The 16,320-nt window shown below is 53.4% G+C and overlaps 1 protein-coding gene and 1 long non-coding RNA gene across 10 annotated transcripts in view; one reads left to right on the top strand and one right to left on the bottom strand.

Moving 5' to 3' along the window:
• Positions 1 to 16,320, top strand: part of LOC138813281 (POU domain, class 2, transcription factor 2) — an 81,437-nt gene that overhangs the window by 39,713 nt on the left and 25,404 nt on the right. For 6 of the 9 annotated variants that reach the window (XM_070001658.1, XM_070001669.1, XM_070001622.1 and 3 more), the window contains exon 1: positions 11,138 to 11,217. The exons of 1 other annotated variant lie outside the window; for it this stretch is intronic. In XM_070001658.1, coding sequence (XP_069857759.1) covers positions 11,151 to 11,217 — 67 coding nt within the window. In that variant the 5' untranslated portion in view covers positions 11,138 to 11,150. Of the gene's footprint in view, positions 1 to 10,494; positions 10,517 to 11,137; positions 11,218 to 12,663; positions 12,686 to 16,320 lie in introns of those variants that run through there. 2 more of the 9 variants (XM_070001650.1, XM_070001640.1) reach the window with 2 other exon arrangements.
• LOC138813317 (uncharacterized) lies at positions 2,193 to 10,988 on the bottom strand. Its single transcript, XR_011367745.1, has 3 exons — positions 10,559 to 10,988; positions 9,335 to 9,562; positions 2,193 to 3,238 (listed from the first exon to the last, which is right to left on the bottom strand). It is a non-coding gene; the product is annotated as an uncharacterized lncRNA (long non-coding RNA).

Here is a 16,320-nt window from a genome sequence, read left to right as displayed (position 1 = left end):
GTCTCTGCCTCTCTTTTTCTGCATCTTTCTGCCTCTCTCTGTTTGACTCTGACTCTCTCCTTTATTGCTGCCTCTCCCCCCAGGGACTTAAAAACCTCCATACACTTCTTCATTCCCGCTTTTGAGGCCCTGGTTGTTTTTGTGTGTGTGTGTGTTTTTTTTCCCCCTCTACTCCTCTCTTCTGTGCTCCAGGGTTTTCCCTCAGTCCTTGTCTGTTCCCCACAGTCCTGTCCCACTACACCTCTTGATTCTCCCTCTGTCCCATGGCTGTAAAAATAAACAGAGGAAGGGTCTTAAGCCCCTCTCCTGTCAGTCTGGGAGGTTAGAGGTTTGTGCCCGGGGTGGGGATGGGGGAGCTGTCTGAGAGGGATGGTCCATGCATCTGCCACAAACGGCTGTGTGGCGCTGCTCAAGTCACTTGCCTGTGCTAAACCTCGGCTCCCCGCAACACCTGGAAAATGGTGTGCTTTGAAGGCCCTGAGTTCTTTCCACTTCTGGGGAGGATCCTTACTCTGGGGAACACAGTTATCCGCCATTGTCACCCCAGAATCTCAGCTTCAAGCCTGTGTGTTCACATCCCCTTTGTGCCTGGGGAACATAAAGCACAGAGTCAGACCCCGAATGCCAAAGTTTTTCCTCAGTCTGGGCAGAGGAGTGACTTGGCAGCCCCACACTTAAAGGCCTTGTGAGGGATGCGTTCAAGACCCCAGCCCCGGGCTGGGAAGGTGGCTCAGTGGTAGAGTGCTTGCCTTGCATGCCTGAGGCCCTGGGTTCGATTCCTCAGCACCACATAAGCAAAAAGCCGGAAGTGGCGCTGTGGCTCAAGTGGTAGAGCGCTAGCCTTGAGCTGAAGAGCTGAGGGACAGCGCCCAGGCCCAGAGTTCAGGCCCCACAACCGGACCAAAAAAAAAAGACCCTAGCCCCCACCTCCACTATCCATTCCCTGGGGTGGTGGTTGTGGGGTTACTGGTTCCTAGTTCGGTGTTTGCCACATGGACGAGGCTTAAGCTGTAGCTGTGGCATGAGTGATGGAGAGAGGGAGAATTCCACCATAAGAAGCCACTAGCCAGTAGGTGAGGAGAGAGAGAGAAAGGTGGTCTCAGATGGGCCAGGCAGGGTGGGGTGGGGGGGAGAGCAGGGGACTCAGATATCTCCAGGTTAAACTGAGGAGCTGACAGATGGGAGACTCTTGGACCTCCAAGGTGACTCCAGGTCTCTGCCGAGAGGCTACCTTCATCTAGGACTGGGCGACCCCACCCACCACCCTCCGCCCTCACCAACAGAACTCTCCCCAGGGCTTTGCCCGCACTCCCCTACCTCATCCTCCCAGCTGTGGCTGCACAAGGGAGCAAGGAGCTCTGAGAGGTCTCTCCCACTCCTGGGATGAGGTTGTTCATGGAAAAGATAAGGCAATTTGTAGACGTTTGTACCTGTCCACGTCACATGCTCACTCATACCTCCAGCAGTTCTAACCTTTCACCACTTACAAGTTTAGAACTCCTTCAGATCGCAGTTGTCCAGTCAGTAAAGGGCCTTGCTGACAGGGGACAGGAAGATCCTTTGGGGTCACTGTGTGGTGAGGCCAAGACATGGGCAAGAGGCCCAGGGCCCAGCCCTGGGTCAGGAATGAAGGAGGCAGGATTGGCTCAGGAAGTGGGATTCTGGCCAAGGCTGGGGAAATCCAGAACAAAGTGAGGGATGGAGAGGGCAGGTAGAGACCTGGGAGCACTTCTCCTGAAGCAGCGGTTTCTTTTCCACCCTGGCCTCCTGAAAGCCACCCCTAGGCACACTGAGTCCTCCCCTCTTCCTGCTTTACTAGCTGGGTACAGATTTGGGAGTTCCTCTCCATCTGACTCCTGGCACCTCTCCCCCAAGAGGTCCTCCCTGACTGAGTGGCCACTCTCTACTCTCCTGTCATCCCTGGCTGCTTTCCATGTGCTAAGCAGACCCCAGCCACCCTAAGTGTAGGTTTTTGGTTTTTTTTTTTTAATCACTGTCCTGCTTTCCAGATGGGGACACTGAGGCTCAGAGAAATCTAGTGGCTCACCTAGGTTCAGTAGCCAGTGAACAGCAGAGCCAGGACTACTGCTCAGACCCGACCACTGCAGCTGGTCTTGCTTATTGGTTCAACCCAGGAATGTCTGTGAAAGGCCCACAGCTAGGGAGGTGCCTGGGAAATGTGACTTCCTGGGTGCAAGGGCTTCAAACCCTGGCTCTGCCATAGACTCACCAGTACCCCAAAGACAAGCAGTTGCTCCTCTCCAAGCCTCAGTTTCCTGGTCTTGGTCATAATCACATCTCACATGATATTTTTTGTCAGTGAATGGAGGTAATTGTCTTTCATTATCATCGTCATCATCGTCATCATCATCATCTTTTCCTTTTTGTGGCTGTACTGGAGCTTGAGCTCAGGTCTTCATACTTGCTAAGCAGGTGCTCTACCACTTGAGCCATGCTCTTTTCCTGTCCACTTTCTCTTTAGCAAGTAGGTACTGAGTATGTTGCAGGCAGAGGACACATCCGTGAACAGTCATCAGTTCTAATTTGAATGTTGAGTGTCAACTTTATCTTAATATGGTATTAAAAATAAATAAAATGACTGAACAGCTGGGTGCCGGTGTCTCTCGCCTGTAATCCTAGCTACTCGCGAGGCTGAGATCTGAGGCTCATGGTTCAAAGCCAGCCTGAGCAGAAAAATTCATGAGGCTCTGATGGCCAATAAGCTTCTCAGAAAATGCTAGAAATGGTCTGGGAATGTGGCTTAGTGGTAGAGTGCTTGCCTAGCATGCATGAAGTTTAGTTCCTCAGTAGCACATAAACAGAAAAAGCTGGGAGCGGTGCTGTGGCTCAAGTGGTAGAGTGCTAGCCTTGAGCAAAAGAAGCTCAGGGACAGTGTCTAGGCCCTGAGTTTAAGCCTCAGGAACAGCATCACCTCCACCCCCACCCCCCACAAAAGAGGAAAGCTCTTGCTGTGAAGAGGAGCTTGGCCTCAGGCTGTAAGAACAAAAAGCCACCAAGTATGGAAGGGAGTAAGCAGGGGCTGGGAGAGCCAAGTAGCAGAGGGCAGTCCAGCCTGGTCACAAGGCAGGTCCAGGGAAGCCTTTCCAATAGGACTCTTGAAGTGGCTCGCTCAGCCAGCCTCCTTCTTGTCCTCTCAGGTTGGGTTTCACTAGTACCCTGGACAGCGGCTTTGGCCCCTCTGAGTGCTGGCAGCCATCGGGGCACACCCGGTTTCTTTCTGGGAAACAGAGATAAAAGAGATGGTAACCCATCCTCCATGAGAAAGAACCAGCCTCTGTCTGCAGAAGTGGACCAGATGTAACTGTCACTTCAGTGAATCATTGTGAATTGGGTGGAGGTGCTGATAGCACCCAGCACCCATGAGTCCCCCAACACATACTCAATGTCCCTTCCCCAGCATACCCCTTTCTCCTTGCTGGAAGTTACCACAGTCCTTACCTTTGAGATGCTTGTTTTTTTTTTTGTTTGTTTGTTTTTTGGGTCCTGTCGTGGGGCCTGAACTCTGGGCCTGGGCGCTGTCCCTCAGCTCTTCAGCTCAAGGCTAGTGCTCTACCACTTGAGCCACAGCGCCACTTCTGGCTTTTTTCTTTTTGCTTATATGGTACTGAGGAATTGAACCCAGGGTCTCGAGCATGCAAGGCAAGCACTCTACCACTGAGCCACCTTCCCAGCCGAGATGCTTGTTTGTTGACTTTTCCATCATGTAATATATTCTGGTTGTTTATTATTCCTGGAGATTGAACTCGGGGCCTCACACTTGTTGCCTGGCCTGGACTTAATCCTCCTATGTGTGCATCCCCACAGTGCTGGGATGGCAGGCCTGTGCCACTGCGCACAGTCACTGGTAGAGATGGAGCCTTGTGAACTTTGTTTTTTTCTGCTTGACGTGATCTCAAAATGGGATCCTTCAGTCTCTGCTTCCCCCCGTTTTTTTCCCTTTCAATTTTTTACTTACTTTATTTTTTGGTTGGTCATGGCACTTGAACTCAGGGCCTGAGCATTGTTCTTGACTTTTTCTGCTCAAAGCTAGGGCTCTACCACTTTGAGCCAGAGCTCCATTTTTGGTTTTCAGGTGGTTCACTGGAGAGAAGAGTCTCACGGGCTTCCCTGCCCTGGCTGGCTTTGAACTGCAGTCCTCATATTTCAGCCTCCTGAGTAACTAGGATTATAGGAGTGAGCCAACAGTGCCTGGCTGCGTATTCTTTTTTAATATAGCATTTTGCTATATTGCTTAAGCTGGTTTCAAACTGCCGGCTAAGAAGCAAAGCTCAGATCCTGAGCTCAAATCCTGGTACCAGCACAAAAACAAAAACAGTTCCAAAAGTCTGGATTGGAGTTGTGGCTCAAATAATAAAGTGCCAAACGCAAAAGAGCTGACAAGAGCCGGAGTTCGAGCCCTAGTAGCAGAATTTTTAAAAAATAAAGAAAATGTGTCATGATTTGGATGTTTTGCATAAGTAATACGAATGTTTGTAAATTGTTCAGTGAATTACTTTTTTTCTCTCAGTAGTTCCTAGAGAAGTTTATATATTCATTTCCATAGACTTATTCACGGCTATGTAGGATTCCCAAATATGGATATACTATAATTTACTTAGCTGCTGTCCTGTTGGAGACAGCAAGGTTGTTTCTGATTTTTTTTTCTTTTTGGTTGGTTGTGGGGCTTGAACTCTTGGCCTGGGCGATGTCCCTTAGCTCTTCAGCTCAAGGCAAATGCTCTACCACTTGAGCCACAGCACCACTTCCAGTTTTCTGAGTGGCTTATTGGAGAGAAGAGGACTTTCCTGCCCAGGCTGGCTTTGAACCACGATCCTCAGATCTCAGCTTCCTGAGTAGCTAGGATTACAGGCGTGAGCCACCGACATCCGACTGTGTGCCTGGTACTGCTAATGTCCTAGGACTACTACAGTGAACAAAATGGGAAAGGACGCCAGTTCAGAGAGCTTATATTTTAGATGGTAAAATTCCATCCAGCAGTAAAATTCCAGTCAAAACATCATATTTTAGCCCTATTTCTAGTCCTATTTCTTCATAGTATAGGATGTGGTAAGAAAATAGGAGTAGGTAATGGAGAGGAGTTGGAGGGGGGGGGGGGCTTCCCGAAGGAGGCCTGGCAAGGACTGGCAGTATTCAAGAGGGGGATGGCGAAGGTACTTGGCATCCTCCAGTGTGGTGCTTGTGTGGGGGAGGAGATGTCCAGTAGGGCCCTGGAGACCATGGCTCAGGGAAATCAAGGAGTCCCCTGGAAAGCTCTGGATGGATCCAGAATATGGGTTGAATAGAGGAAGATACATTTCAGCCGTTGGACAGCTCCCTGCACAGGGATGGGCCTGTAGACTCCGGCTGTACACAACTTGGGGAGGGGAAGAGGGTGGTCAGAGCTAGTGAAGAGCGGAAGGTTGCTGGCACTCTGCAAAGTCTGGGCACAGTGGGAGATGTTGGGGCACCTGAATGGAGAGCAGAAGGTCCAGCAACGGATGCCTGCTCCTTTGGAGACTGAGGAAGGTGGGGATGGGTACCAAGGATCCTGCCTGGGGGAGACACACACAAGCCAGGGTGAGCTGGGCTTCGGGGCAGCACAACTCTGGGTCTGCCTACCCTCACCCTGACGCGAAGGTGGTAGTGGGAGGTGGAGGCCTGCGCCAGGCCTCCTGCAGAGAAGCTGCAGTCCCTGCCTGCTCTCTCACTTGCACACTGTCCCTCAGCTGCATCATCCATCCATCCGTCCTGCTTGTTCTTGTGTCTGTCTGTCAAGCCATAGAACTTCAGTGCTGGAAGAAGTCTTAGAGCTCTCCTCCAGCCCACCTCACACTCCACTCTGAGATGGGGAAATGGAGTCCTAGAGCATATAGAGGACTTCAGCCCTCTTATCTTTTCTCTTCTTTAAGCCACAGCACAGAGTTTCTCTTCTTGCTGGAGGTGAACTAAAAATTCTGGTGGATTTGGGAAACCGCTGGTGGTAGGCAGCTACGATGAGGAGTGTATGGGTCAGTAGGAATTTATAAAGCACCTGCCAGTTGCCTGGTCTGTAGGCCGAGTTGCGTCCAAGACACATCTTCCAGTTTCCCCCCAGACCTACTCCTCTTACCACTGTCTATCGGAGATGGCTTGACATCTGCCCACCTCAGGCCTTCTTGCTTGAATTTCTGTGCTCATCTTCATTCTCATGTCTCCATCCTCTTTAGTACCCAGGGCACTGTCCCAGCCCCCCCTCTATGGCCATCCTGCCTCCAGTATCACCCCATGATTCTGTCCTTACACCAGCCCCAAAGGACCTTCCTCATTCAAAAATCTGTCAGAAGCCTTCCACTTCTAGCCTCAAGGCTCAGATTTCTTCCTGCCATGACCTCTCCCCCCACCTCTCTCCTGACAGTACTGGAGTTTGAACTCATGAACTAGCCATGCTTCCTGTCCTAAAAGTGTTAGTGCAGGGCCTGCAAGGCCCTGTTCTTTGGCTCTGCACTCCTTGGCCTTACCTTCCTCCTTCACACTGTTCAAGCTGTACAGACTTCTTGTCCCCTCCCAGAATGACCACAGCCTCCTCTGTTCCCACTGTCTGGAGTGCCATCCCATATGTCTTTTGCCTGAATGCTGTGCTGAATTGCTGTATAAATGCCACCTCTTTAGGACAGCTTTCCTTAGGACACCTTCCATTTTACATATGCGTTTTTCTTGAAAGTATTCCTTAAAAGTGTTTTTCTAGGCCTGGGTGTAGTGGTGCACCTCTGTAGTCCTAGTTACTCAGGAGACAGAAGTTATGAGGATTGGTGTCCAGAAACAAAGAAAAATAATGGAAACATAAAAGGGTCAGGGGTGTGGTCAAGTGAAAGAGCTTCCACCTACTAACTGCAAGGCCCTGAGTTCAAACCCCAGTACTACCACAAGGAAGGAAGGGAGGAAGGAAGAGAAGGAGGGAGATAGGGAGGGAAATATTTTTCCAATTTAGAACTTCAAATTTTAGACACTCTCTTCCAAAAGAAAAGCTTTATGAAGGCAAAAGCCACTTCTTCCTTTTGCTTTCACCCCTTGTTTTCTCAGCCTACTAGAGACACGTAGAGCACATTTTGCATCCTTGTTGATGGATTGTTACCCCATCTATGGATCTGATTTCCTCCAGCTTTCTCCCTCTGACCTCCAGCTCCTTCCCTCCTCCTCTGGCTAATGTTTTCCAGGCTATCCTCCAATCTGTGATCTCTCCACCTCTGTCTCCAAATTAGCCAGGATTGTAGACATGACCCAGTGTGCCCGGCAAACCACAAGCTGCCTGACAGCCACTTGAATCCTAGTCTATCTCTGGGTGCCTCGGCTCCCAGGGGAAGTGTTTAGATGGAAGAAACTGGGGAAGGGTTGGCTCAGTCACAGACAGGAGCTGACAGTGCCTTGCTGACCATCAGCTGTGAAGGCTGTGGGCTGTAGGGCAATGCAGCGTTCCCAGTAAGAGAGAGCAGCTACCCCATGTCCACTGGGCAATGGAGAGCCCGGAAAGGGAGGCCCATGGCAGTATAGACACAGAGTAAGCTGTGGAGAGGACAGAACTGGATTTAAATCCTGACTCCTCTACTCACATGCTGTGCAACTTGGGGCAGGTGACTTTACCTCTCTGAACATCAAATCATCAGTAAAATGGAATAACAAACCCTGCCACAGAACAGATAGTGATGTGTTACTGCTGCTTCTGCTGCTACTACCACTACAGAGGAGGAAAAGGAGGAGGAGGGGGACAAGGAAGAGGAGGAAGAGGAGGAGGAGGAGGAGGAGGAGGAAGAGGAGGAGGAGGAGGAGGAAGAGGAGGAGGAGGAGGAGGAGGAGGAGGAGGAGGAGGAGGAGGAGGAGGAGGAGGAGGAGGAGGAGGAGGAGGAGGAAATTTTGAAAGTCCTTGACCATTGACTGTTTCTCAATAGAACTTGACTTTGACTCGGGGCTGTTGAAGTCCCCAGGAGCGGGGAGGCAGTGGCATGGGAACAAAGATAGGTTTGAGTTTGGGAAGTGGTTAAGAAGCAGGCCAGCCATGTCCTAGAGGCTGGCTAGGGCTGAGCCTGGGCTTGGCTAAAAAGGTACTTGAAGCTGGGTGCCAGTGGCTCATGCTTGTAATCCTACTCAGGAGGCTGACATCTGAGGATTCTGGTTCAAAGCCAGCCTGGGTAGGAACGTCCATGAGACTCTTATCTACCAAAATAAGAAAATAAGTAAGCCAGAAGTGATGCTGGGGCTCAAGTGATAGAGTGCTGGCCTTGAGCAAAAAAAAAAAAAAAAGCTCAGAGATAGCACCCATATCCTGAATTCCAGCCCCAGGACCCACAGCAAACAAACAAACAAACAAACAAACAAACAAAGCATTTGAGGGCTTGGGGGACTGCATAGTTTGTGGCACGACCAACCACACATCTGTGCGCTTGTCTACCATCCCTAGCACCCTCCTGCTTTTCCGCTTAGTTAGGTCCCTAGGCCAGCTTTTCTCCCCCCAACCTAAGGCTACTTGCCCTGGGCTCTGCTGACACTAAGGTGCAGAAGGTGGGGGGCGGTGGGGGGAAAATGGGTGCTTACGAATCTTGGGTCCAATTTCACCTCCTGGCCCAGACACAGACTTGGGTCAGCTGTGTCTCCCCATCTCCCCCAGGCTAGAGGCCTGAGGGCCCTCCCTGAGCTCCCACAGATGAGGGCAGCACCCAGAAGGACCCGATGGGGCAGCGCTAGGGCTGCAGCTGGGGTGCCCCAGGAGTCCTGGGAAAGACTGGGGTGGTGAGCCGTGGAGAAGGTCCCTGGGGGTGGCCCTGGGGAAGAGGCCAGGGTGGGTGGGGGCTTGAGGGGTAAAGAACCTTGCTCTACTGTCCCCGGTGGGCTGGCTGCTCCCCCCCCACTACTCCCCGGCGGGCCCCCAGGGGACCTCGCTCTAATAATGTATTTGATCGACTCGCCGGCCGCGTACAAGCGATTATTGTCTTGTCGGGAGTCAAACGTATCGATCTGGCGAGAAATATGAGCGGAGCAATGGGGCCCGCGTGTCAGTTACCAGCCCCGCTGGCCCTGGGGAGCCCCCTACGTCTCCTTTAATTACCGCTCAGCCCTGAGCCCAGCCTGGCCTCCCCTGTGCCGCCTCCTGGCAGCCCCCCATACACCTGGAGTGGCCCCCACTGCTCCCCCCAAACCTGGGCCCTACCTGGTTTGCTCAGCCTGGCTCCGGGCCTCCTTGGCAGAGAGGCCTCCATCAGCCTCGGCCTGGGCCCATCCATTCCCAGCTGTCAGGCCCGGCCCACCCTGCGCCCCACCACGCTTTCTCCTACAGGCCCATCCTCCTTCCCCCTGATCGCTTCACCTGGTCTGAGGCAGGCCAGCGAGGGAGAGGGTCAGAGCAGGGGCGTTTCACCAGTCGACTGGGCGATCCCCTCTTGTTTCCCTTCAGAGGCTGGTCTGAAGTCATAGCCAAAGTATGTTCTCCCGGTGGGTGATGCCAATGGGCTGGGGTGGAGAGGGGGCAGCAGCCTGGTTCTGCCTCCTCTCCATATCCTCTGACCCCTCTCTCCAAACTCCGGAAACAGAAACCCTAAATAAAAAGCAAGAGCTTACTGGGCACATGCCGCTTCTTCAGGGCCTGAAGCCACTGCCACCGGGGTGCCACAGAACGCCTGGTGTGCGTGGTCCTGCGGCCCGCAGATGTCATCAGTGAAGCGGCCACCGCAACACCGCCCTGTCCTGGAGTGGAGCCGCGCGTCTAGGGCTCCGCATAACTCGGGGGTGCCCCCACAAAACACAGGGTTCATTCGTGTCTGGCCCCCCTGCCTCCCGGGGTGTGTCTGCAGCGCATGGTGGCTCACAGATGGACGCGAGGACTCGTGTCATGTTTGCCTCGAATGTTCTGCGCAGGTGGACACACACGCGCCGCTGGGCACGCACGGCCAGGCCTGGGCGGGCAATAGTTGCACATGGCGTTCGTGCCCAGGGGTCCACCTAAGGGGGCCGGGAGGGGGCCTGTGCCGGCGGGCGTCGTCGTGTGTGTCACCGGGCGACGTGCTGGGGTCCCTGTGCAGAGGCAGCCGAGTGCGCGTGCGAACCTACACATCCGCGCGCACACGCGTGCTTGGAGGGCCCCTCGGTGCGGGGGACCACAGCGTTCGGCAGCCCCAGGGCCCACAAGGAGCGGTGAGGGCAGCAGGCTTGGGCGTGCCTTTGTCTGCGGGCACCGTGCGCCCGCGCGCCCGGAGTCCGGCGCCTTTGTGTGACCCTCGCAGGTGTGCGCCGGGGGGGGGGGGGGGGGGGGGGGAGGGGCGCCGAGGGAGGGGCCCCGCCCTCCGGCCCGTCAGCTGAGCGTTGCTGCCCTCTGGCGAGCACCGAGGGAAGTGCCAGTGGAGGAGCGCCGCTGCGCGCAGGGTCCCCCCACTCCCGCTAGCAGCCAGAGGACTCCACACACGCCATGGGGGCGCCCAGTTCACCCTCTGGCAGATTGCTCACCGTCCCAGGCCAGAGATCGGACTCTCTCCCGTGCTGTCACTGCCTACAGGTGTGGAATAACACCTTCCAGCCTTGGCGGAAGACACCTTACCTACATTGCAGATAGGTGCAAGGCTTGATCCTCTCCCTCTGCTCCTGCTTCTTTTGGCTTCAGTGCTTCTTGGCTCTGGGTCTTTGAGAAAAATTACTCTTTCCACTTCCCATCCTCTTGTCTTTTCATGTGTAAAGTGGAGCAAATAACAATGCTTGCTTCTCAACAAGACACCTGTGAAGTGTGAGTGGCCCTGCTCGTGGTGGGAAAGCTCTCCCCGATAAACCTGCCAGCCAGTGTTTCATTGCTATTGCTACCGTCCGGGCCCCCGGGCCCACCTTCTCTCCCAGATCCAGTGCTCCAGTCCAGGTGTGTGTGCCCACAGGGTGGTAGGAGAGACAGCCACGACCACAGCTGCTGGCACCTCCTGGTGGAGGTGTGGGGTGGTTGCAGGAGTCACCTCTTCAAGCCTGCTTGTCTTCTATTCCACTAGCCCCCCAACTCTAACACACCTGCCTGATCTGGGGTCCTCTCTGCTGCTGGGGCTGGTCTGTGGGCTGGAGTATTTCCGAAGGGGGAGGACCAGCTCTGTGGTTTCCTCCTTGAGTGACTTCCGGCAGGGAGGGCTGGCCCCCTCAGAGAGGGCGGGGAGATGACACAGTTGTTCCCCAGCCCTGGCGGGGCTGGCAGCATGGTTCACTCCAGCATGGGGGCTCCAGGTAAGGGGCTGGTGCCTGTGCACCTGTGGTGGGGTGTAGACAGGCAGCACATTGGGGTTTGCTCCGCTGGCCCCTCCTGCCAGCCTTCCCTGCCCCTCATGCTCAGCCGTCTCCCTTGTCCTTCAGCACCTTGCTTCAGAAACACCCCTTCTCCCACATCGCCCCATCTTGCCCTCATCTTTGCTCCCTTTCACATCAGGCACTAGAAGTTTCCAACCTGTCTCCCCATGTCGCTACCCTGTTCCCAGGGGTTGCGGGCAGGGAGGGAGGGAGGGAACCAGGCAGGACATTAGGTGGAGAACCGTGCACCAGACAACATGGATTATCCTTCAGAGAGGTGCCAAGGGCTTAGAAGACCAAGTTGCTGAGCCTGAGTGCTATCATTCTTTTTTTGAGTGTGTGTGTGTGTGTGTGTGTGTGTGTGTGTGTGGTGTGCACATGTGTATCTGTGTATGGTGTGTGTGTGCACGTGTGTATATGTGTGCAGTCATTCTGCATCCTCTGAGTGGCTGTTGTGTGCTTGGGTAGAAGCCAGTTTGGGGTCTGTCGTGTGTGGTACTGTAGGGATGGCAGTGACTTCTTGGCTGCCTTTGTTTACCTCAGTGTCGTCTCCTCAGGTAGATCTTCCATGACGTTTCCATGCAAGCTAGTATTTATCCTGTCCCTCTTGGTCCCCCCACTCTGTTCTATCTTTTTTTTCTTGCCATTTATTACTGTCTGGAATTTCTTTCTATTTCTTTCTTTCTTTCTTTTTTGTTGGTTCTGGGGCCTGAACTCAGGTATCTAAGCTTCTTTTTGCTCAAGGCTGGTGATCTACAACTTGAGCCACTGCTCTACTTCCAGCTTTTGGGGCAGTAGTTTATTGGAGATAAGAGCCTCATGGACCTTCCTGTCCAGGCTGGCTTTGAACCACAATCCTCAGATCTCAGCCTCCTGATTAGCTAGGATTTCAAGTGTGAGCCACCAACACCTGGCTGAAATTTCATTATGTTTGTTTGTAAGTTTATTCCATGTAGCCTCCGCCAATGTCCATTGGCTGAGTGAATGCTAGGTGCCCAGCATCGGACAAGGTGACATGTTTGTTGTCTCGTTGAGTAGAATGTGTGTCTCTGTTTCTAGGGAGCATTAGCCCTCAGCAATGTCAATGAACATACCTGTGTTACATGCTTAGCCAAGTATCAGAACATGCAAGCACTTAGTACTCCATTTCTGCTTTGTCTGTGGCTATCAGGCATGACTGTGGGGAGGTGTCTGAGTGTGAGTCCTGGCTTGGGGTGCATCCTGTGTATGCACCAGCGGACAGCAGCACCCCTGCAGTCCTTCAGCAATGTGTGGTTACTGTGCAGTTCTGTGCGGGGTATGGAAAGATGACTGAGAAATGTAACTTTAGGTCTGTCCTTCTGGCACCCCAAGTTCTATGGAGAAGGCAGACCTGTCACCAGTGATCTCCAGAGTGCTCAGAGATGGGGTGAGAGGGGCTCCAGGGATTGTGGACACCCATAAGACATCCAGTTCAGCTAGTGTGATGCCGGGGGGGGGCTTCCTGGAGGAAGGGGTGTCTGAGCTGGAATGTGAAGGTGGTGGGGATGAAGGCGCTGCAGGGTGGTATGTGATCACTCCTTGAGGCAGCTGTGTATACGTGTGTGGGTCTCTATAAACAGCACAGACAGGAGATCAGGGTGTCTGCACACATTTGGTGTGTGCTCCTCTGCTAGCTTGGCTGAGGTCAGGTGAGAGCTCATGGGTACCAGGGAGGAGGGTGGATCCTTGACTTGGGGTTTCTCACTCAACAGCCCTACCTGGGAGGACTGGTATGTGTTTTCCCTGCTGGACCATGGATCAATATGTGGTATAGATTCGAATCAATACATTGTGAGGACACCAACTAATTTGTGCGACCTTGGGCGGATCACTTGCCATGCCCGGTCTCAGGCTCCACATGAATGAACCGTCTTAGGGGTCTTCCCTGGTCATTGTGTACATGTGTGTGCATGACTCAGAGTGCGTATGTGCATGTCTGAGTGTGTGACTCTGGCTGTGAGTGTGTAAAGCACAGGCATGTGTGCACACATCTGTGTGTGTGTTTTCATACCTCCCCATGGCTTCCCACTTGAGCATGTATCTTTCTCATCTGCAGACCCATGCACATTTCTTCCTGGTCTCTTGTGTGTGCCTGTGCCTCGTGTGTACTGGCTGTGTGTGTGTGTGTGTGTGTGTGTGTGTGTGTGTGCTGTGTGTCATGTGTGCTGGCTGTGCATGTGTGTGTTATGTCTCATGTGTGCTGGCTGCGCGTGTATGTGCGCTGTGTCTCGTGCTGGCTGTGCATGTGTGTGTATGCTGTGTCTCATGTGTGCTGGCTGTGCATGTGTGTGTATGCTGTGTCTCATGTGTGCTGGCTGTGTGTATATGTGTGTGCTGTGTCTCGAGTGCTGGCTGTGTATGTGTGTGTGTGTGCTGTGTCTCATGTGTGTTGGCATGTGTGTGTGTTGTGTCTCATGTGTGCTGGCTGTGTATGTATGCTGTGTCTCATGTGTGCTGGCTGTGTGTTGGCATGTGTGTGTGTGCTGTGTCTCATGTGTTGGCTGTGCATGTGTGTGTGTGCTGTGTCTCATGTGTGCTGGCTGTGTGTATATGTGTGCGCTGTGTCTCATGTGTGTTGGCTGTATATGTATGCTGTGTCTCATGTGTGTTGGCATGTGTGTGTATGTTGTCTCATGTGTGCTGGCTGTGTATGTGTGCTGTGTCTCATGTGTGCTGGCTGTGTGTATATGTGTGTGCTGTGTCTCGTGTGCTGGCTGTGTATGTGTATATGCGTGTGCTGTCTCATGTGTGTTGGCTTGTGTGTATGTATGTTGTGTCATGTGTGCTGTGTGTATGTGTGTGTGCTGTGTCTTGTGTGCTGGCTGTGCATGTGTGTGTGTGCTGTGTCTCGTGTGCTGGCTGTGTATGTGTGTGTGTGCTCTGTGTGTGTGTGTGTGTGTGTGTGTGTTCTGTGTCTTGTGTGCTGGCTGTGCATGTGTGTGTGTGTGCTGTGTGTCATGTGTGCTGGCTGTGTGTGTGTGTATTGTGTCTCATGTGTGCTGGCTGTGCGTGTGTGTGTGTGCTGTGTGTCATGTGTGCTGGTTGTGTGTGTGTGCTGTGTGTCATGTGTGCTGGCTGTGTGTGTGTGTGTGTGCTGTGTGTCATGTGTGCTGGCTGTGTGTGTGTGTGTGCTGTGTCTCATGTGTGCTGGCTGTGTGTGTGTGCTGTGTCTCATGCATGCTGGCTGTGCGTGTGTATGTGTGCTGTGTCTCATGTATGCTGGCTGGCTGTGTGTGTGCTGTCTCATGTGTGCTGGCTGTGTATGTGTATGTGTGTGCTGTGTCTCGTGTGTGTGTGATATCTCATGTGTGCTGGCTCTGTGTGTGTGTGTGTGTGTGTGTGATGTCTCATGTGTGCTGGCTGTATGTGCTGTGTCTCATGTGTGCTGGCTCTGTGTTTGTGTGTCTGTGTGTGTGTGATATCTCGTGTGCTGGCTGTACGTGCTGTGTCTCATGTGTGCTGGCTGTATGTGCTGTGTCTCATGTGTGCTGGCTGTGTGTGTGTGTGTGTGTGTGTGTGTGATGTCTCATGTGTGCTGGCTGTATGCTGTGTCTCATGTGTGCTGGCTCTGTGTTTGTGTGTCTGTGTGTGTGTGTGATATCTCGTGTGCTGGCTGTACGTGCTGTGTCTCATGTATGCTGGCTCTGTGTGTGTGTGTGTGTGTGTGTGATGTCTCATGTGTGCTGGCTCTGTGTGTGTGTGTGTGTGTGTGTGATGTCTCGTGTGCTGGCTGTACGTGCTGTGTCTCATGTGTGTTGGCTCTGTGTGTGTGTGTGTGATGTCTCATGTGTGCAGGCTGTGGCTGTAGCTGTGATATGGGCACTGTGTAGCATCTCTTGCCTGTCATCAGCACAGCCAGGGCCACCTCTCGTGTGGTTGCTGCTGCCCATACTTCCATCCTTTCCTCCTGATCGCTAAGAAGTGCTCACTCCCGTGAGGCCGTGAGGCCATGGGAACAGCTGGGGAGGCTGAGGGCATGTGAGGTGCTGTTGCTGGGGAGGCCAGGGGCTGGGCCAGCTGCCCCCACTGAGCTTCCCAGCAGCACCAGCCCTGCCCACAGGGGCTCCCGGCTCTTGATGGAGGCAGGCTGTGGAGGCAGAGGACCCAGGGGACAGGCCAAGTGGGGCCAGAAGGGGTGAGGGGCAGTCCTTGGGCCCTCTATATTTAGCCCCATTTTCGGTAAGTGCTAACGAGAAGCTGGCCTGAGTCTGCTAAAACTGGCTGGGGGAAACGCAGAGGAGAAGTGAAAGTCCAGGGAGGGAGGGCCACGAAGGGTGTTGCGGGGCGGGGGGGGGGGGGAGAAGGACCCAAGTCCCAGACCTGGGGCATTTGGGGCAAGGGTGGTGAGCTCGGGCCTGGCAGCCCAGGGTAGTAGTCTAGCCTGAGAACGTTGAGACTCAAGGTTCAAGACAGCTCCAAGGGGCTTGGCCTGTTTATATTTCCAGTTCCTCTAAAAAGTGAGATACGTTGCCCAGGCTGGCTTCAAAGCACGATCCTCAGATCTCAGCCTTGAGTAGCTCGGGTTACAAGTGTGAGCCACCAGCGCCATACTCAAACCGTTCTGTCTATACTTACCATTGTGGCAGAGGGACCCTTACCATGACAGTTGAAGGCAGAGTTGCTTGGTGGAGGGTTGAGGTGTCAGGCAACAGCAGAGATGGGGGCTTGTTTGGCCAGCCCTGGTCAGTGGGGGAATTGGTCATTCCAAAGACACAGCCGCGGCTGGCCGTGGTCCACACGCAATTCCAGAACTGAGGAAGGCATAGTGCAGGATTGCGGTCTGAGGGCAGCCTAGACATACATGGGAGATTCTCTCTGAAAAATAACTTAAAAAAGCAAAATAGAAGCTGAGCTCTGGTGGCTCACACCTGTAATCCTAGCTACTCAGGAGGCTGAGACCTGAGGATGATGGTTCAAAGCCAGCCCAGGCAGGAATGTCCTTGAGAGTCTTTATCTCCAGTGTACTTCCCCCAAACTGCAAGTGGAACTGTGGCTCAAAGTGGTAGCATTAGCCTGGAGCAG

This window comes from Dipodomys merriami, unplaced genomic scaffold (assembly GCF_024711535.1).
Source record: "Dipodomys merriami isolate MVZ:Mamm:240054 unplaced genomic scaffold, mDipMer1.0.p SCAF_106, whole genome shotgun sequence".
NCBI lineage: Eukaryota > Metazoa > Chordata > Mammalia > Rodentia > Heteromyidae > Dipodomys > Dipodomys merriami.
The sequence above is the reverse complement of the archived record's forward strand: the minus strand, read 5'-3'. Positions and strand labels throughout refer to the sequence as shown.